Source organism: Oryx dammah, unplaced genomic scaffold, assembly GCF_014754425.2.
Source record: "Oryx dammah isolate SB20612 unplaced genomic scaffold, SCBI_Odam_1.1 HiC_scaffold_6, whole genome shotgun sequence".
NCBI classification, from domain to species: domain Eukaryota; kingdom Metazoa; phylum Chordata; class Mammalia; order Artiodactyla; family Bovidae; genus Oryx; species Oryx dammah.
Window position 1 is genome coordinate 5,379,965 of NW_024070190.1, and position 25,078 is coordinate 5,405,042.

The 25,078-nt window shown below is 37.3% G+C and overlaps 1 protein-coding gene across 1 annotated transcript in view; it reads right to left on the bottom strand.

The window, feature by feature from the left end:
* Window positions 1–25,078, bottom strand: part of LOC120865404 (ryanodine receptor 2-like) — an 803,227-nt gene that overhangs the window by 447,492 nt on the left and 330,657 nt on the right. Inside the window, exons 6-10 of the mRNA XM_040242681.1 lie at window positions 20,028–20,102; window positions 17,099–17,177; window positions 14,104–14,216; window positions 5,022–5,121; window positions 4,228–4,324 (exon numbers count right to left, since the gene is read on the bottom strand). Coding sequence (XP_040098615.1) covers window positions 4,228–4,324; window positions 5,022–5,121; window positions 14,104–14,216; window positions 17,099–17,177; window positions 20,028–20,102 — 464 coding nt within the window. The remainder of the gene's footprint in view (window positions 1–4,227; window positions 4,325–5,021; window positions 5,122–14,103; window positions 14,217–17,098; window positions 17,178–20,027; window positions 20,103–25,078) is intronic.

A 25,078-nucleotide genomic window follows, 5' to 3' on the forward strand; every position in this document is an offset into this window, starting at 1 on the left:
GAGACATTCTCATTCTAAGTGAACTAAGTCAGACAGAGAAAGACAAATTTAATAGGACATCCCTTATATATGGAATCTAAAAAAATGATACAATCGAAGTTATTTACAAAACAGAAACAGACTCACAAAATAAGCTTATGGTTACCAAATGGAAAAGGTGGAGGGGGGGATGGACAAATTAGAAGGTTGAGATTAACACACACACGATATAAAATAATCAACAAGGACCTACTGTATAGCATAGGGAACTCTACTCAATACTCTACAGTAACCTACATGGAAAAAGAATCTGAAAAAGAATAGATACATATATATGTACAACTGAATCACTTTGGTCCATACCTGAAAACTAACACGACATTGTAAATCAACTATATCCCAATATAAAATAATAATTAAAAAAATAAAGGATTCCCTTCTCCCAAAAAATGAGTTAGCAGGAAATTTGCTCTATAAGTATCATGTTTCATAAAACACCTCTTTAACACACAGATTCTCTGGAATCCCTGGTGGTCCAGGAGTCAGGACTCTGCTTTCACTGCAGGGGGCATGGGTTTGACATAACTGTGCAATGCAATAAAAAAAAAAATTCTCTAATATCCAGGAGAGGTGGAAAACTGAAGTCACTGCCAGTGAGCTTAGCCCAGGAAATCTGGGATGTATCTGATGCTGAATATTCTCATTTGAAAATGAGAATTAAAACAAAAACTACGCTCATCCATTCCTGGGTTCTAAATCTGATCAAGAAAGGGGTCCTTCTCCACCACATACCTACCACATTCAGTTCAAAACAGTAGAGGATTTTCTTTGATATAGTTTAGCTTCTCTTTCTCTAAAATCTATGCTCTACCATTCTTTATGCTTCCATATCTGACTAAATGCTGTTCTTCTAAATAATAGTGATAACAGTAACAAACAAAAGCAATAATACATTTGTTGATCTCTTAATACGCATCAAGATTTTATGTGCATTTTCTTATTGAACCTTCACAACCATCCCATGAAGTAGCAGGTAGTATTTAAACTGCATTTTATAGAGGAGAAAAATCATGTTTAAAGAAATTCAGTCATCTTCATGAGTCACACAACTACTAAGGGGCAGAGGAGAGGCTCACTCCTAGGTCTGTCTAATTCTACATCCCTAATCTCTATAGTAACTGTACAAACAGTAGAAGGGCTCAAAAAATCACTTGGCTTAAGTGCTTGATTTAACAAATCAGAAATTAAGACTCCAAAGACTATGGCACAGTGTCTCTTTGCTCCTAAGTTTCTATGATTATATCATAGCATCGAACACATCTACACCAACAATCCTCCTTTGGACTCCATAACTTCGCTGGTTCTCCACTTAACTTCCATTCTGGCTTTCTAGCAACTCTCCTTTGCCTGTCCATGTTCTAAGTGTCAGCCTTCTCTAGGACTCCATCCTCAGCCTCCTCCCTGGTTTGTCTATGTCAAGGTTTTGCAAACTGCAAAAACATTTATTTTTTTAATTGGAGTATAATTGCCTTAAAATATTGTGTTGGTTTCTGCTGTACAACAATGCGAATCAGCTATAAATATATACATATTCCCTCCTTTTTGAGCCTCTCTCCCTCCTCCCCATTCCACTACTCTAGGTCATCACAGAGCACCAAGCTGAGCTCCCTTTGCTATACACAGCAACTTCCCGCTCTCTATCTATTTCACACACTGTAGTATATATATATGTTAATGCTACTCTCTAAATTCTCCCCACCTTCTCCCATGCTATATCCATAAGTCTGTTCTCTATGTCTGCATCTCTATTCCTGCCCTGCAAATCGGTTAATCAGTACCATTTTTCTAGAGTCCCATACAACAGTCTTCTCTTTCTGACTTACTTCATTCTGTATGACAGACTCTAGCTTCATCCACATCATTATAAATGGCGTAATTTCATTCTTTTTTATGAAAAGAAAGAAAGAAAGTCGCTCAGTTGTGTCTGACTCTTTTTGACCCCATGGACTGTTGCCTACCAGGCTCCTCCATCCACGGAATTTTCCAGGCAAGAGTACTGGAGTGGGTTCCATTTCCCTCTCCAGAGGATCTTCCCAACCCAGGGATCGAACCCAGGTTTCCCGCACTGCAGGCAGACGCTTTACCATCTGACCCACCAGGGAAGCCCTATTCTTTTTTATGGCTGACTAATATTGCATTGTATATATGTAACATAACTTCTTTATCCAGTCATCTGTCGATGGACATCTAGGTTGCTCTTAGCATACTTTTTAAAGCTATGCCCAAGTTGCTAAACATACCCCTCTAATTACGGTTCCTTCCTCTCTATATAGGGCTTCCATTCCTTCAACTACCTTACATGCACTTGTGATTCATATCCAACCCAAGCTTTGTCTAAGTTAAAGACTCAAAAATTTCAATTTCCCATAGACCCTTTATTTCCCATGACCCTTTGTACTCACCAGTGTCCAAAATCTCATTCAGTCCTTCATACCATATTTGTATATCTCCTACAATCTTTAACATCATCTCTCTTCCTTCAAATCAGAGACATCAGCTCACCCTTAAATCTGATACACTCTCTCAACAACCACATTGAGTTCATCCTTAAACCAGTCAATCAATCTGACCTGAAATGTCTCTGGACCAGGCCATCTATTCTAATGGCCACTGTCCAAGCTAAGCTTCTCTTTTTCTCTCACATGAATGACTACATCAGCCTTCTGATTTAATTGGATTGGTTTCCCCGATCCACAATCTCTCTACGTTTGGTCTAAGTTCCTCTTGTTCATCACAGCAACACTTTTCAAAGATATTGACTATGTTATCCCTGCTCATCCCCACACACTCCTTCCCAACTCACTCAGAGTAAGAGCCAGCCCATGATTATGGCACTAAGGAGCCTTCAAAAGCTGATCCAACTCCTCCCGCCTGTCTAGTTTCTATCCTCCTTCCATTCTGCCCCTCATCACTCCACAATAATTACTATTTCCAGGACACACTTCTGTTCATATTTTTCTTTGGAATTAATCCCTCAAAACAATAGCTTTTTTAAGTCCCTCTCATTTTCATACAAACCCTTATCAACACCATCAACATCTTCTTCCAAGCCTACTATAAGCAGCACTTTTTAGTTTGGGGAATTTTTCCAGGCTCTGCATTTCACACTTCACCATAACTAGCTCTGTCTGGCAAGAGAGGTTAAGACCAGCATCCAGGTCTCAGACGGATTTTTCCCAAAGTTAAACAGCTAGTTAAATGATTGCTATTAATTTTCTAAATGTTTTCATTTCTAAATATTCATATATGATTAGAAATCTCCACCAAAAGACTTAAAGCCATGTAATAAATCACCCAGATCATGCCTTCTCTCACAGTCATCTCTTATGCATCCTACCATAGTCATTCATTAATTTGTGAGGCAAATGAAACATTCAAATCACCCTAAATGTTTTTATGGTTTTTTTTTTATTATTATTACTTGTGCATTTTCTCCTGTGATCCAGACTACTTCTATCTTGGCCCAGTGCCAAATAATATTAACACAAGAGCAGTATTAAAATCACATAAAATATTAGGGGAAATGATTAACTTTTTTACTTATGTCAGGTGGCACTGGTGGTAAAGACCCCACCTGCCAATGTAGGGGACATAAGGGACATAGGTTCGATCCCTGGGTCAGGAAGATCCCCTGGAAGAGGGCATGGCAACCCACTCCAGTATTCTTACCTAGAGAATCCCATGGACAGAGGAGCCTCGTGGGCTACAGTCCATAAGATCGCAAAGAGTAGGACATGACCGAAGCAACTTAGCACACACATCAGTCAATGGGAGGTAACATAAAAAGGTCCCAAACTTCTGGGCACTTTGAGAACGCTGACTTTGAAACTGAATTTGAGACTAAACATTCCAGAAAGAGTATTCATTTAAAAAAAAAAATGAACATTTAATGAAGCCCTAAGTAATTAAATGTGTTCACTCTTCCCACTCAATTTCTTGTATTCAATGCTTCTAACCATGTTTTCACTATACACAAATTTTCAGCAACTCTACTGATAGGCAGTGAAAACCTAATATGAGAAAAAACTTCAGACGAGATCAACAAATGGATCTACCTCAGTGGACAGACAAACCATAGTGGCCTACTTTCTATTATAAAAATGGCCTGAACAGACATATCCTTAATTTATAAAAATTATATCAAAACATGAAAATGCAAGGCTTAACACGCTAGGCCCAGGTACCAACCTCCGCTGCTCTTCACCATGTTCTCCTGAAGGGACAGTGAGGCACTCATCCAAGTGTCCATGAAGCAACCTGAGGACGTCACCACCAATCAGATACCCTAGAAGGATTGAAACGCAGTCACATTTGAACTGTCATCGTATATCGAAAGCTAAACAGATCATCTGATCTGATTTCCTATTTTCATAGACAGAGACACAGAAGTCTGGTAAGGAGTAAGTACTGGACCAAAATCGCAGAGATGGGTGGGGTCACCTGCCTTCCACCCCTGAGCCCTGGGTGCCCAAGTCCCAGAGTCAGTGATATTCCCACTACTATACATGACCTCAGCCTCATAAAAGCCTCCACTAAACATACAAGCCTGAATAGGCTCAGATTTGAACTTATGTAAGTGAGAAGAATCAGAACAAACTGATACATCCCGAGAAAACCCCGATGCCCAAGCACTGCTGTGATCCAGCACTAAGTCACACACCCTGGAAGATGAGAAATCTTTACCCTAACCAAGCAATACCCTGAGGCCAAAACATGGAGAAAATAACCCCTAGAAAGCTACAACTTAAAGTACACACAAGAATAAGTGAAAGTTGACAATAACGTAAAAATAAGGAGAGCTAAATCTTAACACAAACTTCACTTTTAAGTAGCAATTGAAATAAGTTTCTTAAATGTCATGTATCTTCATTATAGAATGTTTTGACACAAACAGCTCTAATTTATTTGCTCATTATCATAATTCCAAAGATGACTCTCAACTCAGTATCAGGGACCAGCCTCCTAATGGAAGTAGTCTTTACCTTGGGCTGCTTCACTTCCTGAGCTGATGGGGGCCACACTCCAGAGGGTCTGCTGGAAAGCAGCATCCACGTGCAAGCTGCCGTTACCGTAAGACAAGTGCTGCAGTAGAGGCAAAAGGAGGCATCACTACAGGCTCTGGGTGCATCTTAACATGCAAGTGCTTCTGGCCACTCTAACTGCACGCTGCAGATTTGGAAATGTCCCCAGAGAACCTCTGCTTCAATCCTGTCACTGAAAAATGAAGAGACTAGTAGAATAAAAGTTAAGAGTTTATATCTGACTTTGGGTATTTTTCAGCTTCCTTCTAAGCATTACTACTCAAGTCACTAATCAGAAAACATACAAAGCAATGAAATAAATTGTGAAAATGGACTATTCTGTTGTAAAGGCCTACTGTACAGACAGAGGGCACTTATCATTAAAACTACAATTAAGGTTTTACATATCACACCATGACAGTGTTTTGACAGTGAAGTAGGTGAAATCTATAGGACTGATATGCCTTGGTTTTATAGGGTCCTTTAGGAAACTTTATCTACAATTTGACATAATAGCCATTAGATGGCAATACTTCTTAATAGGTATCAAAAATCAGGACAGTAAATGTCCTTCAAAATTCATTCATTTCAAATTTCAGATGTTCCTGCTTAAAATCAAATATATTAAAAGATAGTCATATTTTACATATTTAAGAGCCATAATTGATAAACTCCAAAACGATAAGTAAAGAAAAACAAAATTATGAGTATAACCAAATGCCTTGCTTATTTCATTAACCATTACCTGGCTGCTGCTGGAACAACCACCTCTTCTCTCCGAATCATCTCAGTAAACATCACCAACATTCCTATAATATTCCTGCAACATTTTCCAATTTTGACAACAGCTTAAGCTTTGAAAGATTTTAATTGCACTAGAACTTTTTCAGAAATCTGACTCTCCTAGTTAAATAAAGAGCAGCCACAGCATGAAAAGTCACACTGGTATATGTCACAGGTCCTTTTAATATCCAAAGGTCTCTCCTGCCTAAGTATACAAATATTTATTATATATATAATATTTATACTAAATACACTAAGTCATCAGCACACATAGGTACTTCATTTCCTTTCTCTTAAAAACAAAACCAAGTGACATTTGACATATATGTAATTATCTAGAAAATAATTTTTTAAGTCAGTAAGATTAAGAGTGAATGCATCAGATTCAGCAATAACATGCTCTTACCCCTCACCCCACACCCTCCTATTTACCTGAACCTGTCACTCTTAAGCAAAATTTCAGCTGAAATGCCTTTACTGAATTAATTTCTTCTCTGATGTGTTAAAATTTTTAACTGTTTACAAAGAAATCATATTCCAGCTGCTTCCACAAACAAGAAAAATATATTTTCCTACATATCTTTCATCATACAACATTATCCTTTAGTGTATTTTTCTTTCTCCCTCTTGTAAGCTATCTGGCACAGGCTTACAACTGTATTTCTCGCATCCAGAAGGGTTATTAATAAAGAAGTAAGTGCAGAAGCCAACCAGACCTTTCAGATCAAAGTAGCATAAACTTTAAAGACTATATTTTAAGTTATTTCATAAGCATTCTTATTTTAATGACCAAATCCAGAATAACAGCAAAATAATAGAAAAATACATACCAAAAAACCTCCATAAAACCATATGGAATTTATCAAACCATCAGAAAATGATTCAAAATATCAATGCTTATATTTTCACTTTTGAATTCAAGTGAAAGTTCATGCCACAATATAATACATAGATTGGTTCATTCATCCAGGTTCACTGAATATACTATGCATAAAGCACTGTGGTAAATATTAATAGAACAAATTCCCCACCCTGAGGGTGCTTGCAATCTAGAAAGAAAGGTAAAATATATGCACAAAATACTGTGAGTCAGTATTCTGAACACATCAGCTGAACTGTAATTACAGTGTTACAGGAACTGAGAGATGAGACCACTTGGACCTGCCTAATCAGAACCGAGTCTATTGTCCTGGGCCTTGAGGACAGGTGGTGTTTCCACAGGAGAGACTGGGTTCCATGTGGGATGAAGCACTTCAGGAGCCAGTATGATCATTTGGCCTGAACCTCATATTGAAATACTTAGAGATGCTGTCTGCAAAAGTGCACATACATTGGATTTGGGTATCTGTATTCATAACGTTAATGTGCTAAGTGTAAATATACTAAAAATACCAAAACTTTTCTAACCTAGTTCAGAGATTTTCATTCCTGATATTCCAGAAACCTCATAGTTGGAAGTTGCCTGGGCTTTTTTTTTTTTTTTTTTTTTTGGCCCTCTAAGCTCTAACAAGGGCAATAGGATGCAAAGAGGCAGAGATAAAGGAATGTAAGCACAGTAAAGAGTTTCATCTTTGGGGCATACAGCATATACTTAGAAACAGAATGACACATATGCCTACAGACAAGGCAGGTGCCAGATCAAGGACCTTATTGGGAATAAGGAGCCACTGCAATGAAAAAATAATAGAGGAAGGAGTACTACAATGTAATTTTCAAATCATATCTAAGCCTAAAAGTCAAAGTGTTAATTGTTTAGTTGTGTCTGACTCTCTTTGTTACTCAATGGTCTGTCCATAGAATTCTCTAGGCAAGAATACTGGAGTCGGTAGACATTCCCTTCTCCAAGGGATCTTCCCAACCCAGGGATCAAACTGGGGTCTCCTCCATTGCAGGCATGCTCTTTACCGTCTGAACTACTGGGGAAGCCCAAGATACACAATAAATATAAGCATAAAAATAGGAAAATCTCAGCCTGTTGGAAAAAAGTTTTTAAAAAATGTCCTTAAGATCATATTACACCATTTAAAGTTATCTAAATAATGTCCACTCTTCTCAAAGAAATATTCTCTAGGCATAACTCTTTTGGATGCCTCTGTTTAATTTTGCCACTTCACCAAGAAAGGGCAATCTGCACGAGAACCACACTGTTTGTGAATTCACAGGTCTGTGATGTTAAATATTCAAGGCAGTAACAGTTTCAGTAACTAACACTAAGATGAGGTATCCTTAAAGCAAAAACAGATGTCCAAGGTTGAAAGCACAGTTGGCCTTAGGCTGAAACATGTAACTGCTCTCAAAGGTACACACCCTCCAGGGCACTGGAGGAACTTGGAGAGTCATCTGCTCCCTTCTATCACCTTGATTCGCATGTTAGTGACTCAAGAGTTCTCAGACACACGAATCATCTGAGGAGCTTGCCCAAAAAAGGAAGATTTGGGGAATTTCCTTGGCAATTCAATGGTTAAAACTTCACCTTCCAATGCAGGGGGGTGCAGGTTTGATTCCTGCTCTGGGAGCTACGATTCCACATGTCTCATGAGCAAAAAGGTAAAACAAAAGAGAAGCAATGCTGTAACAAAATCAATAAAGACATTTAAAATGGTCTATATTAAAAATCTTATTAAAAAGACAAATTTGAATTCATGAGATGGGGCCAGCGGGGGGGAAGGTCGGGGGTTGGGCAACCAAGGCCACTAATCCAAGAAGCATGCTTTGAGTAACAAGACTTTGTATGATAGAAGCACACAATCTCAGGCTTAGAGAAGATGCTATAAATCCCCTCCCAGGAGTTCTCAATCTGGACTCCACTTTGATACTTTCCGTTTCCTTTGTAATCCAGTGTATATACTGTATGCATTTTAAAAGCTAATGAGATAAGCAATATCTGACTGCCCAAAAGGTCCAAAGCACAAAAATTTTTAAGAATATCCAAATTCAACCTTTATCTGAGGCCTTCATTCACTCATTTATTTCTCTCTCATTAAGGGCCAGGCACTCGGGCCCTAGTGACATGACACTCTGGAAAAATGATCCTCCAGCGACAGGGAACACAAGTAAACAAGATATATCACCCTTCAGACTTCATTTTTTTAATTCTGAGAAAAATGAAAAACAAGAGGCACAGTCTATGTTTTCATTACCTGTGCCACAGAGGGGGAAAAAAAAAAGTGATTGCTGTCTTTCTAGCTATCAATATTTTTATGCAACTTGAGACAACTCGGTAAGTTATACAGTCAAACCACCTAGCATTTCTTATCAGAAATAAAGAGGTTGGTATGAGAGAAGGAAATTTTTATGAGCCTTAGAATAGCTTTCTTTTAAGCATTTTTCATCACTCTTTCGATTGTGAGGTTCTGCTTTTCCCAATTTACTTTTAGACAGTTGTTTGGTAATATTTTCATGGATTTAAAAAAAATCTGTTTCTATAGGTAACAGAGAAAATTATTCAAAAATCAATGTTTCAAATGAGAGCAATCCAATCCATGGGTTGAAAATTCATGTGCATACCAGGGTGATTTTATCTCTTTCTAACACAAGTAAGAGTTGTTTTACATGCTTTACTTTATTTTGTTCAGTTTGAAATAGATTCACAGTAATAGCTATTTGATCATGTTTCCTCTCTTTTAAATTGTATCATTCTCTTATAATTTAAGCTGCTTTGCTAAAGCCTTCTTTTTTAAAAATTAAATCATTCCAATGGAGAAAAAGAATTCCACACCCCACCCCACCCCCTCACCTTGGATATTCCTGAGAAGAGGATGAAGGTATCATTTTTTATATTAAAATATGAAACAGAAGCTTGGAAAAACATTATTTTGGATAAGGGGTTTACAATCTTTTCTGGAGATCAGATCCTTTATTCCTAGGAAATCCTGTAAATAGGTTCAACCCTTCAGGCAGAAGGTGGAGCACCCCAGGAGAAGCCTGGGGCTCCAGGAGTACAGCACAGTGCCCGCTTCCATCCAAAGACAGAGGAGAGAGAAAAATCAGTCCTTCAATCAGTTTCAATCAATTTACCATCCCAACAGATGTAACCTTGACTAGAGCAGCAAGTAAACAATTAGATAGTTTAACCTTAGCTTAACAAAACTGTCAGTGAAGGGAAATTAGATCAAAGGCCAACTGACAGCAATGACTTAAAAAAAAATCAACAAATGGCAATGTTTATTTTCAATGTGTGTGTTAGTCGCTCAGTTGTGTCTGACTCTTTGCGACCCCATGGACTGTAGCTCACCAGGGTCCTTTGTCCATGAGATTCTCCAGGCAAGAATACTGGAGTGGGTTGCCATTTCCTTCCCCAAAAGGGCTGATGAAAGTGTGTAAAATCAAGATGAGATTTATTTTCAGTAGTTATAACTGTTGTATTTTCAGTCAAATTTCTCAACTAATTTTTAACCATATCAGAACCTTCTCAGCACATGACTCTTGCTTACACACAATAGATCTTTATTTAAAATCAGTTAGAACCGGACATGGAACAATGGATTGGTTCCAAATTTTTGGAAAGGAGTAGGTCAAGGCTGTATATTGTCACCCTGCTTATTTAACTTATATGCAGAGTATATGACGCAAAATGCTGGGATGGGTGAAGCACAAGCCAGAATCAAAACCAATAACCTCAGATATGCAGATGACCACCACCCTTATGGTAGAAAGTGAAGAGGAACTAAAGAGCCTCTTGATGAAGGTGAAAAAGCAGAGTGAAAAACCTGGCTTAAAACTCAACATTAGGAAAACTAAGATCATGGCATCTGGTCCCATCACTCATGGCAAATAAATAAGGAATAAATGGAAACAGTGACAGATTTTATTTTCTTGGGCTCCAGAATCACTGCAGACAGTGACTGCAGCCATGAAATTAAAAGACATTTGCTCCTTGGAAGGAAAGCTATGACAAACCTAGACAGCATATCGAAAAGCAGAGACATCACTTTGCCAACGAAGGTCCATGTATTCAAAGCTATGGTTTTTCCAGTAATCACGTACAGATATGGGAGTTGGACCATAAAGAAGGCTGAGCAGCAAAGAATTGATGTAAAATAAAATAAAATAAAATCAACTGTTACATCAGAGTCTGTTTACTACTTACTTCCCCTCTTTCTCTTCTTCTGGTTAAATATCTAAAGTTCCTTTAACTATAGGTACAAATCTCCCAGGTAAATAATGATAACAATTTTTAGAAGTGTCATAGAGCTAAAAGTCTTGTCTGGATTAAGCATTCAATTCTCTTGATATCCCTGTGAATGGAGCTATTACCTGGATCCACAAGATGAAGAAACAGAGAGTCTGAAGAGGTTATGTGATTGGCCCAAGCTCATGCTTACCGGGCTCTGTACTAACAAACAAGTGTGTATATGTGAGAATATATGCAATCTATTTTCAGTTTTTCAAGTTCAGTATGTGGATTATTCCATGCTACTGTTTATTCCAACATCTTTTATTGCCTCACTTTTTACCCCTTCTCTTGCTCCAGATCCTTCTAACTAAGCACCATGTGGTCCTTGAATCCATGAACATAAGACTTCATATTCTTACTATAATCACCCACCTGGAAATGGAAGGTAATAATTAACTATGCCTAAATCCATTCAAACATCCCTCAGCATCTGTAACCTAAACTCGAACACTAAGTTACTGTCTTAACAGTATTCTCCTATAGTTCCATGGGCTTAGTCTGTTTTTTCACTACTTTTTCAAGAGCAGAAACCATGTGTAATATGTGGTTGTTCGTTTGGTTTCTGTTATTATATGTGAGGTCCACAAAGATAATCACTAAAATCACTGACTTCATCACCAAATGAAAGTAACTGAAATTTTAACAATCTGCTTGGTCAACTATCTGTAGTTTTTGTTTTTTTTTTAATTTACCTATTTTTTTAATTGAAGGATAATTGCTTTAAAGAATTTTATTGTTTCTATCAAACCTTAACATGAATCAACCATACGTATAACTATATCCCCTCCCTCTTGAACCTCCCTCCCATCTCCCTCCCCATCCCACCCCTCTAGGTTGATACAGAGCCCCTGTTTGAGTTTCCTGAGCCATACAGCAAATTCCACTTGGCTATCCAGTTTACATATGGTAATGTAAGTTTCCGTGTTACTCTTTCCATACATCTCACCCTCTCCTCCCCTCTCCCCAAGTCCATAAGTCTGTTTTCTATGTCTGTTTCTCCACTGCTCCCCTGCAAATAAATTGTTCAGTACCATCTTTCTAGATTCTGTATATATGCATTCAGCTCAGTTCAGTTCAGTTGCTCAACGATATTTATCTTTCTCAAGGTTATCAGAGGAACAATCCTGGAAGTGCAGTGGTTGAGACTCCTCCCTTCTATGCAGGGAGTGCAGATTTAATTCCTGATTGGGGAACTAAGATCCTGAGTGAAGGGCAGTGTGGCCCAAAAACATATATATATATATATATATTTTTTTTTAAGGGTTATCAGAAAAAGAATGTAAATAAACTGGCTAAAATGTAGCTTGATCTGTAAATGTAATTAGTCATGAAGTTCAACTATTTTCCAAGGTAACAGAGGGGAACCTCATACATTACAATTACTACCATTGTTTGTACAGTGGTCTTTAATCCCAAGAATGTTCAAAATTATCCTCTCATTGCTTCATCACAGTAACTGTGATGTTAGGGATAACTGTCACCATTTTGCAATGAGGAAGCCACAATTCATGGAACTATGTGATTCAAGAACTAGTGGTAGAATTGACACATGAAAGCCCTGGCCCCAGTGAGATTCTGAATTTTCTACTCCTTCTGTGCATACTGATGCCGTCCTGTCAAACTCTGCTCTGTAGTGGAAAGAACAAGTCGTACAGCAAAAACATGCATAGTTATGCACAAATAGAAATAAGATAGATATAGAATTTATACACTGAGAAGCAAGCATGAATTATTTTTATTACTGCTATTGGTTTCCAAGTAAAACGACAATTCGAAATGTCTGCCTCCTGATCCAACTACGTCACCATCACATATAGAGCACAGACACACTGCAAGGGCTTAATAGAAGCTTATTTGACAAGCTGGCACACTTGCATTGTCCTAGAAATGTGCGTGGCGTCTGTTTCCACCATTTAAAAAAATGAGAGCGATGCTCCAGGCCTCCCCTTAGCTCTGCATTATTAGCTGCTCCATTTAATAGTTCCTGTCAGTTACATGAGGCCTCCTTTCACCACTTCCTGGTCTTCCTCACTACTTCTTCCCTCAAAAGCAAGTAAAACTACACCCTTCCTCCTAGCAGTGTTTTGAAAATTGGAATTAATTGTGTTGGTTAGCAAAAACTTAACCCACAAGACCCAGTCTATTTAGAGCCTCATAGAGCCAAGGGGTACCAACTACTTCCTTAATTCAAAATCACACGCAAATATTTTGATTTAAGGAAGTGGAAATAAACTCATGCTAACTGATAGAAAGTGTAATTGCAACAACGCTCTATGTCTGATTTTCATTTCAGTCATCATCCACTATGATGTCTGGGATTTTTTTATGTGGATATTCACGTAGAGTTCGTAATACTCCATTTTATATTTGCTTACTTTCTCAACTTTAAAATAAAAACTATTTTGCCCTGATATCTTATATACTTCCATTCCTCGTAATCTTTTGTGAGCTTCTGCATATGATTATTTTTACCAAAAATACAATTTACTAAATAAGTTAAATTAAATAGATACTGGCTTTACCACAAAAATAAGAAAAACACCTCCTCTGATTAAACATAAACTTCTTTCTTTAATCTTTCATTTCCAGCCCTTTTCCTCTGGAACAGTGCAATGTCAGTGAGAGAATAAAACTGCATTTCATTTATTTCTCCTTTCTTAGCATGATAAGTGTTTCCCCTATAATAATTTGCTTTCATAAATATCAAAATAGGTAATCACAGCCTCATTAATACAGCCTTCTCTTTGGGCACAAAATAACGTCTGTGGAATTTCAAATTCCTGATTGGATTGCGTTTACATGCTATTGATAAAATAATCCAAGAACAGGCTCTATCAATGTCATGAACAAGCATATCCAGGGCGTGAGGACAGTCCGAGTAAATAATCCTGCTAAGCCTCACTTCCACACATGTGACATCATTCCCTCTACTTACGGAGTTACTTATAACTCATCCAATAGAGATACAGGTTTGTTTCTAAGCAATTTTCCTAGATAATTGGCAATCTCAGCTTTAAAGGGATCATTTTATTGACCTGTCACTTATCTGAATCCCAAGTCCACAATCTCACTTTCCACACTTACCAGGTACCTTTCAGAGGACACGCTCACTAAGATGAGGTCATCTCCAACCCGCACTTTTTCTCCTTCTGAGCGCTGCTTAGAGGCAGGATGGATGGTCCACCAACAAGCTTCACCTGCACGATGATTGACAAGGAAAACACAAAGAAGTGCCTTAGTTTAAAACTTGATGTTCTTGGCCAGGGACTCCAGAATAAAAGAGGGAAATGAAGTAAATCTTCAAAATTAGTCTCCTGAAAATAAAACTGCCCTGTTTACACAAACTTTAGAAATTTGAAATAGAATGCAAATTCACCTCACAGACCATGAAAATCAAAAGAATTAGGACAAATTAGCTTTAGAATCTAAAAAAGAGTGAATATATGTTTAAATGATTCAGTGTGCACCACACCTGAAACAAACACAACATTGCAAATCAACTGTACTTCAGTAAAAATGTAAAAGGAAGGAAGGGAGGGAGGGAGGGAGACACAGTGACACGCAAAGATTTCTGCTCATAGAAAGTGATTGTGACATTTGGGGAAGCGTGGAATCTCTTTCCCCCACCAAGAACTCCTTTGAAAGGATATTTATTTATGCCAACATAAGACCAAATTCACCAGCCACACTGATTCAACTCCGTTCCTTAGACAACCACATGTCACTAAGCAGCTCACATGGCTCCTTCCAATTATATCCAGTTTTTCGCCACTTGATTTTCAAAAGGATTTGGGGTTTTGTTATGTGACAGTTATATTGTGATAATTAAAAAGCTTCTAATTTGGGTGGATAGTGATTCAAAGTGAGTTCAAATACTGTCACTTAAGTTTTACAAACTACCCTGTGCCTTATTTTAAAATATAGCCGTTTCTATTAATTTAGAAGTAAAATAGAAGAGAATCCTACAGAATTGTCTGGGATACATTCTAAAAAGATATAAAGCTATCTGAATAAACACAAAATTAAATAATTTCTTCTAGAACAAGTCAAGCGTAAGCCTCATGAACCATATAACTGTTCTCCATTCTTCGGCCCCATCATCAAGGATTTAAGTGTAAGCATGCAATTCTTCAATCTGTTCACGGTTCCTTTTAAACTAAATATACGTTCTATTGCAAAATGAGAATAGTTTTAGTGATGCGTTTGTGCTTGTGTGCTAAGTTGCTTCAGTTGTGTCCGACTCTTTGAGACCCTATCAAGTGTAATCCATCAGGCTCCTCTGTCCATAAGATTCTCCAGGCAAGAAGACTGGTGTGGGTAAGCCAAGCTCTCCTCTTGGGGATCTTCCTGAGCTAGGGATCAACTCCATGTCTCTTACGTCTCCCGCACTGGGAGGTGGGTTTTTTTTACCACTAGTGTTACCTGGGAAGCCCCATCTAATAATTATCACTCTCTTTCTCTGTGCCTCCAACTTTATTATTTCTCCATAACACTGATGTTTAGCTTTTTTTTTTTTTTTTTTTTTACTAATTACCAAATGCCAGAATGTAAATTCTACAACAGCAGGGCATTTGTATGTTTTATTTACTAGGGTTCTGTCAGCTCCTAATAGCATTTTGGAGGCAATTGCTCAATATTTTCTTACACAAACCAGTCTTACTCGACTGTCACCTTGCAGAATTCCTTATCTTCATTCACTCAATTCACATTTTTAGAGTTGTAGGGTTTTTCATTCATTCACTCAAATGTTGATAAAGTACATGCTATTTGTCAACCACTGCTTTAGTAGCTGGAGATATATCAACAAATATGGGAAAAAGTGTATCTGCCTTATGAGTTTCATTCTGATTGAGGCAGGCACACAACAAACAATAAATATAGTAAATAGTTTGGTAATTCACAATTAATACAGAGTTACAGGGAAAATAAAGTAGCATAAGGGAATTAGGGCACAGAGACAAAGACGGCCTTGTTTGGTGAGTTTCACTATTATATAATAGTATCAGTGAATGAAGACAAGTTATAGATCATACACATGGTTTTACTTGTTTTGAGAGAGAGAACTGAAGACCTTTTTTCACATAACTATGTGCTGAAGTAAATTAGGGTGAAAACACTAAAAAAAAAAAAAAACTAGCCTAAACACAGAGGAATGGCTGAGAATATATAGAATTAAATAAAAATGAGAGGAATATATTTATCTTTTTGGTGCCTGGGATTCTCAGAATTCCCTGTATAAGGTAATGTGTTTGTCTATTAAAAACTTAATTAGGTTGGTAAATAGAACTTTATTTTATCCATTTGTTATTCGTCACATTTTTAGAGTATGGGAAAGTATTTCAAAAAGGAGGGCAGGTGTGAGTTTCATGTCACCTATAAAAGCAACAACCTGATACAAGTTGATCTATTTCCTTCCATTTCTTTTTCTACTTGGTCCTTAATCTTTAATTCCAAAGGCAGACATGCTCATTGTAAAAAATAAAAGAATCAAATCATACAGAGGTGGATATAGTGTAAAGTCTTCAAAGCATTGAGAAGAAAAACACAATAAAATCTATACTCTCCTATTCTGAGTCTTCAAAAGGACAAAGATATTAATATATGTAAATAAATATATATATATATAGTATGATGACCCATGGACAAGGAAATGAAGATTTTCATTTTCTGTCATTTTGGTTGAATGTTGACACTGATTATGTTGTATTTGCACACTTAAAAATGTTTTTAAGATGAAATAGAAAAGAAAGAAATATGCAGTAATACTTTGCAAACTAATCAGTGCACGTTAATATGGTTATCAGACAGCAGAGCATGTTGCAATTACTGTTTTCCTACCCAACTCCATCAAAAGAATAAACTCTAGTTTGCAAATCAAGCTAATTATGTCGGGATGACCTACCAACAGAAACGGTACACATTTCCTCCTTCTAATAAAACCTTTCCGTCGTTAGTCACTGGTATCATCCTGAAACCATTCCTAAGCCAATATATCTTTCATCAGGTCTCATGATGTCTCCCAATCCAGCTCCCGCCATGCTCTTCTGAACACAGCTTCATCGCAGACCAAGGTGCTCACCTGTGGTATCCTCTTGCAAGCCAACATCAAAAGCCAGCTTATCAGTTGAAGACCGAGAGGTGGACAGGCAGCACAGATACTAAAAGACACAGAATCAGTAGTCATCACTAAACATATCCCGTTCTTTCCAAGTCTAATTCTGAGCACTTAGCATTCACTGGGAGCAATGTTCTAGAGGAAATGTGGGGTTTTTTTCCCACTCAGAAAAATATTGCAGAAATATGTCCTGTAGACAAAACAAGATGAGTAACTGGGGATATGTCTCTACATCTCTCAATTTATGTGATATTCATGATCATAAGCAAGAGAACAACCTGATCTGTCTGTCAGAAATCTTTATTTCAAGCAAAAATTTGCACACTATTCACTTTTATCTTCTAGTTTTATTTTCAAATTTTTAAACTCTTTAAAATTCATCTAGAATTGATTGTGGTGTGTAGCATATTGCTTCACTGCAATGAGGCTTTGTCACGCGTATACCTATGTGTGTTTACCCAGGAAGAATGCAACTCTGCCCAACACCATCATCCCTGACTCCTCTCCCTGCTTCAAGTTCTCCTAACTGGATATTCTTGGACATAAAGTTCAGGATCATTTTTCTGGCCAACTCCCCTACTCCCATGCTAACCTCAAAATCTACACTAAGTGCTACAAGACTGAGAACACAGAGATGAATCTAGGATGAGCTCAAGATACACTGTCATCTACCCCAACCAAGTGCAGTGCCTGAAAGAACAGGAACCCTGCCAACAGGACTCAGGAACAGCTCTGGGGATTAGGCCAGCCCAGACTTCCCAGAATCACTGAACAAGTAATGCAAGACCTAGACAATCCCTACAATGGAAAAGCGTCCACCCAGCTCAGTGGGTGTCTGAGTGTAAGCAGGCAGGTGATAAATGGATTGGGGATAGAAGTCAAGTGGAATTTGGTGCCACGAGGGTGTAAATTCAATGAATCAGGAAACTCTGTTAACTGACTGTAAACCACTGACTCCCAAAGATATAGAAAAGATGCTTCAAATGTCCTCAAACATATTCCTAGCTAGTTAGGAGTAGTAGTCTAATCTCAAGACATTGTGGTCTCTGAGGTTTACAGACTTTAGATCTGGCCTTTTAAATATCAATGTTAATTTGAGAAAAAGTACCAGTGTTGTAATACTGACTTTCCAGAAAAAAATGTAGAGTGAATCCTATTAAAGTGTTCTGTGATATTTTACAATAATATTACAGTACCAGGCACTGGAGCTGTTAATGTACATTCTCTCTTCCTTTAATGTTCACTGCAACTGCTAGGCAGAGACTGTAATTATTCAACTAACTGTTAATTAAATTTTATATGGCAAAGACTAGTCTTTCTTACTATATCTAGCACCCAGAACAGTATCTAGCACACAAGAGGTGCTGATAATATTTAATGACTGAATGAGCAAAATATTCAGATGCATTTACAGGCTTAGAGAGGTTCAGCAAGGTACCCAAAACAGCACAGCATATAGGAAAGTAAGCCTGAACCCAGATCTACCAAACAAGTCGGGTAGTTATTTAACAACAGACTCTCATATTTATTATTTTATGTGTTCTGATGGCTCCTGGAAGTGGAATTCTTTCCATGAAGTTTTAATATATCAATGCTATATGCAAAAAGGCTATTTTTATACATCTGTCTTGTATCCAGTCACTTGAAGTGTTTTCCTTTATTTTACTTCATATCTTAGTAAGTCAGTCAAGATTTCCAGAACAATGTTAGACAGCATATTCTTGGGGTTTGTTTTTGTTTTGTCAAGAATGGACTTAGTGTTTGACAATTAACTATGAGGTTGGCCATTGATTTAACATAAATATTTTCCTCATCATTGAGGAAATAACCAGCAATGATCAATTTTTATTAGGAATTGGTACTTTTATTAAAAACCTGTTTCAGTATCTGTTAAGATGATCACATTTTTTTCATCTGACATACTAACATGATGTAGGCCATTAATAGCAATGATATTATTAAGTCATCATTAAAATCATATCTATACTTTTCCTATACTTCTCTTCCTATACTTCTCAATTCCATTAACCAGATTTTTCAAATCAGTATTCATGATGATGAAGACTGATGATTTTTTTCTGTTTTGAGGGGTATAGCTATAGAGACTATGCTTAAGTTTTTGCTCAGAAACAGTCTACATATTTAGGGAATTATCTCCCTCTTAAAAGTAGTGTTTATTTTATATTTCTAAGTACTAGACTATCATGTAGTCACTAAAATAAATCTGATAAAAATTTAAATAACATAGATAGTACTTGTACTGTGACAATACGTTAAAAAAAAACCTGTGTAAAATTTGGTTATGTAACAAGATATCAATTATACAAAAAAATTAAGAAAATATTGAAATTTTTTAAAAAGTTCCCAAGAATTTTCTTTCATTGGTGTGATCATGAAGATTTTGTTCTTCTGTAATTTCCAAATCTTACAGAATGAATATGTATTGTTTGTATAACTTAATAAAGCTTTGAAGAGAATGTTTATATATTTTATAATACTTTATACCTATAAGAATATATATACACACATATATAAATGATAATGAGTAAACTGTGTCTGAGAGGAACCCAGTAGATAAATGGATAACTGGGTGTAAGAAGGAGCTGATATGGGAGAAGAAAAGAAACTCTCCTCCTAAACCTAGTTTTTCAAAATAAGATACAAAGACAGAAGTCATACAGTGATAGAACTGAAGGACCTTAAAGGTCCTCTAAGGTAACCATCATATTATAAATGAGAAAATAAACAGTGTTCAAAGATATTTAAAAAAACACATACAATTCAAGCTTATTAAAGCCATCAATGGAATGGGATTACCAAATATTTCTTTGCCCTGTATGCACAAATAGATCAGCCTGGCCATAGGGGAGATGAAGTCCACACATGTACTCACCATGCCACTGTAGGAATGCCTCAGCAGTATTGCATGACCGTAGAGGAGCGTCCGGTGGCCCCCACCTTGAGCAGTCTGCACAGAGCAAAGAGAGAGTCCGCAAAGAAAAAGAAAAAAAAGAGTAAATTTAACTAAGTGTATAAAACACTCTCTTATGCTCATGAAAAGTTTAATGGGAACAAAATAAGAGCTAGTGCAAAAGTAGGAGAGAATCCTCTTCCCAATGCAGGAGAGATTTAAGGGAAATGGGTTTGATTTCTGGGTCAGGAAGATTCCCCAGAGGAGGAAATGGCAATCCACTCCTGTATTCTTGCCTGGAAAATTCCACGGAAAGAGGAGTCTGGTGGGCTACAGTCCGTGGGGCTGCAAAGAGACAGACATGACTGAGCATGCATGCACACAGATGAGCAAAGTGCTATGGAAAGAATCCTTAAATTGGGACAGAGCTACCAAGGGAGTGGCTGGGTGGCGGGGAGCTAGCAGTTTAATTAGTTCTTAAAGAATGAACTTGAGTTCAAAAATATCATGATTTGTAATTACTGATTCCCAGTTGTTTATTGTCTGTATTTCCCATTATACTCTGGTCCATGTTTATAGGGACTATGGTACTTTCAGGTACCTTGCAAAATGCCTGGTACATAGTAAGGACTAAATAAGCATTTCTTCAACGACTAAGTCTGATTAAAACACAAAGATCATCAAATGAATCTTCAGGCTTAAAAACCTTTCATACCTTCCAAATGTTTCTAAGAAAAACATCCAAATTCCTTTATATGAGATAGAAGGTGGGTGCTCACTCATTCAGTCATGTCCAACTCTTTGGGACCCCCATCGACTGCAGCCTGCCAGGCTTCTCTGTCCATGGAATTCTCCAGGCAAGAATATTGGAATGAGTAGCCATTCCCTTTCTCCAGGGGATCTTCCCAACTCAGGTATCAAACCAAGGTCACCTGCACTGCAGGCAGATTCTTCACTGTCTGAACTACCAGGGAAGCCCACACGAGATAGAAGAGTGCTTCTCAAATTCTGGCATGCTTAAAAATCAGCTGGCGAGCTTTTGAAAACACAGAACCCTTGGCATGTCCCTGAGATTCTGCTCCAGTAGGTCTGGGATAAATACAGAGACACTGCATTTCAAAAATTTCCCAGTGGTGCAGGTACTATTGTTTTGGGGACAACAAGTAGCACAAGCGTCAAGGACATATAGTCTCAGCCCTTTCTAACCTTGCCCCCAAATCCCTTTGTGCTCCAAAGAGACAGGCTTTCCCTGCCCTGAGCTTTCTTGCTGCTCTTAACACAATACTGGTGGCATGTGAGGATAAGTGCCTTACAAAACAACTGCAGGGTATTAAGAAAGAGGAAAGACAGGGTCACAGATCAGGTTAAGATCATGGGAAGTAGAGAACATTATACTAAGGAGTTTTTACCTGTTTCTATAGGGAAAAGAGATCTTTAAGGATGAAGAAACTGACTTAAACATACTTGAAGAAGTACAGAAGAAAGCCCTTTAATATTCAATATCATTACACCTTTTTTACTAAAAATATATCTCCTTCCTATTATTCCAATTAATTTCTTCTTTAAATTTTTTATTGAAGGATAATTTCTTTAAAGAATTTTGTCGTTTTCTGTCAAACTTCAACATGAATCAGCCATCAGTTCAGTAGCTCAGTCCATCTCATCTCATCTCATCAGCCATAGGAATACATATATCCCCGCCCTTTTGAACCTCCCTCTCTTCTCCCTCCCCACCCCACCCCTCTAGGTTGATACAGAGCCCCTGTTTGAGTTTCCTGAGACAAACAGCGAATTCCCTTGGGCTATCTATTCTACATATGGTAATGTAAGTTTCCATCTTGCTCTTTCCATACATCTCACCCTCTCCTCCCCTCTCCCCATGTCCATAAGTCTATTCTCTATGCCTGTTTCTCCATTGTTGCCCTGTAAATAAAGTATTCAGAACCATTTTTCTACATTCGATATATGTGCATTAGAATCCAATATTTATCTTTCTCCTTTAGACTCACTTCACTCTGTATAATAGGTTCTGTGTTCATTCACCTCATCAGAACTGACCCAAATGTGTTCCTTTCTCTGGCTGAGTAATATTCCATTGTGTATATGTACTACAACTTCTCTATGTATTCATCTATTGATGGACATGTAGGTTGCTTCCGTGTTCCAGCTATTGTAAACAGTGCTGCAGTGAACAATGGGATACGTGTGTCTCTTTCAGTTTTGGTTTCCTCAGGGTATATGCCTAGGAGTGGGATTGCTGGGTCATATGGTGGTTTTATCCCTAGTTTTCTAAGGAATCGCCCACCATATCCTCTTTCATAGTGGATGTTATCAATTTACATTCCACCAACAGTACAAGAGCATTCCCTTTTCTCCACAACCTCTCCAGCATTTATTGTTTGTAGACTTTTTGATGAGGGCCACTCTGACTGGTGTGAGGTGATATCTCCTTGTGGCTTTGATTTGCGTTTCTCTAATAATGAGCGATGTTGAGCATCTTTTCATGTGTTTGTTAGCCATCTGTATGTCTTCTTTGGAGAAATGTCTGTTTAGGTCTTTTTCCCACTTTTTGATCGGGTTGTTTACTTTCCTGCTATTGAGTGGTATGAACCGCTTGTATATTTTGGAAATTAATTAATTGTCAGTTGTTTCATTTCTTATTATTTTCTCCCATTCTGAGGATTGTCTTTTCACCGGGCTTATAGTTTCCTTTGCTATACAAAAGCTTTTAAGTTTAATCAAGTCCCACCTGTTTACTTTTGTTTTTATTTCCATTACTCTAGGAGGTAGGTCATAGAGGATCTCCCTTTGATTTACATCATCAAGTGGTCTACCTATGTTTTCCTCTAAGAGTTTTATAGTGTCTGGTCTTACATTTAGGTCTTTAATCCATTTTGAGTTTATCTTTGTGTATGGTGTTAGGAAGTGTTCTAATTTCATTCTTTTACATGTAGCTGTCCAGTTTTCCCAGCACTACTGAAGTGGCTGTCTTTGCCCCACTGTATATTCTTGCCTTCTTTTTCAAAAATAAGGTACCCATAGGTGCATGGGTTTATTCCTGGGCTTTCTATCTTGTTCCATTGGTCTATATTTCTGTTTTTATGCCAGTACCATACTGTCTTGATGACTATAGCTTTGTAGTATAATCTGAAATCAGGAAGGTTGAGTCCTCCAGCTCCAATTTCTTTCTCAAGACTGCTTTGGCTATTCACGGTCTTTTGTGTTTCCATATGAATTATGAAATTTTTTGTTCTAGTTCTGTGAAAAATGCCATTGGTAATTTGATATGGATTGCATTGAATCTATAGATTACATTTGGTAGTATAGTCATTTTCAGAACACTAATTCTTCCTACCCAGGAATATGGAATATCTCTCCATCTGTTTATGTTGTCTTTGATTTCTTTCATCAGTGTCTTATAATTTTCTCTGTATGGTTCTTTTGTCTCCTTAGGTAAGTTTATTCCTAGATATTTAATTCTTTGTGTTACAATGGTGAATGGGATTGATTTCTTAATTTTTCTTTCTGATTTTTCCATTGTTAGTATATAGAAAAGGAAGTGATTTCTGTATATTGATTTTGTATCCTGCTACTTTGCTAGATTCACTGATTAGCTCTAGTAATTTTCTAATACTATCTTTAAGGTTTTCTATGTACAGTATTATGTCACCTAAAAACAGTGAGAGCTTTACTTTCTTCTTTTCTGATCTGGATTCCTTTTCTTTTTCTTCTAGATTTGCTGCATTTAATTTCTTAAAATAATTTTATTTATAGATTATGTTTAAAACACTTCCAAACCATTTAAAAACTGATATTAAAAGGCATTAAACTTATCAGAAAAAGTGTTTCATCATAAAATGAAAACAACTTCATGCCCTGAGTGAGAAAGGGAAAAATCAACTTTGCAAAATTATATTCCTACTAAGAATGAGGACCTGTTTAAAGAGTACTTTGATTTTCTATAATACATTTGATTTATTGTGGCCAAGAAAAAGTCATTTACCTTGTCTGATCTGTACTACTTGATAGGACCTTACCTTTTCCTATCATACATATGTTCCAGAGCTACAGATCCAGTTGAAGTTTAATGACACTACACAGTCAAGGTACTCTGACTTGTCTTTTTGACCAAAACAAGGTATTTCTAAATGAAGAACAAGGCTGCAGATTTAATTAGAATAGTATTGAGTGCCCTTTTTTCTATAAAGCTTTGCTATGCACTTCATATATTCATATGCACGTATCAACTGTGCTGTGCTTAGTAACTCAGTCATGTCCAAGTCTTTGTGAGCCTATGGAACTGTAGCCTGCCAGGATCCTCTGTTCATGGGGATTCTCCAGTTAAGTATACTGGAGTGGGTTGCCATGCCCTCCTCCAGGAGATCTTACAACCCAGGGATCAAACCCAGGTCTCCCTCACTGAAGGCAGATTCTTTACCATCTGAGCCACTAAGGAAGCCCATGAATACTGGAGTGGGTAGCCTAACCCTTCTCTAATGGATCTTCCTGACTCAGGAATCAAACCAGGGTCTCCTGAATTGCAGGTGGATTCTTTTCCAACTGAAAGTATAGGTTAGCCACTACATATTTTTTAAAAATATGCTTGTATCATATAGTCGCTTATTAACACATCTAAAGCAATTGCTATTTTAAAATAATTTAACTTATTAAGTATATAACATCTATATATTTTGAGGTTTCTCATTTTAATAATATTTTCTGGACAAAAATGCTGTGCTAATCAGTTTAGGTCATTTCTCGCAATTCCAAGCTTTTGTTATTCAAGAGGTCTTTTTTAAAAAAAATAAATCAGACTCTACAGGAGAACTTTTCTATGTCCCTTGACTGTTATAAAACACAATTTCAGAAGAAACACAAGGAGATCTTAAAAAGAGCTTACTGCTTAGGTAATACTAAGCTATGCAGTTCAGTTCAGTTCGGTCGCTCAGTCCTGTCCGACTCTTTGCGACCCCATGAATCACAGCATGCCAGGCCTCCCTGTCCATCACCAACTCCCGGAGTTCACTCAGACT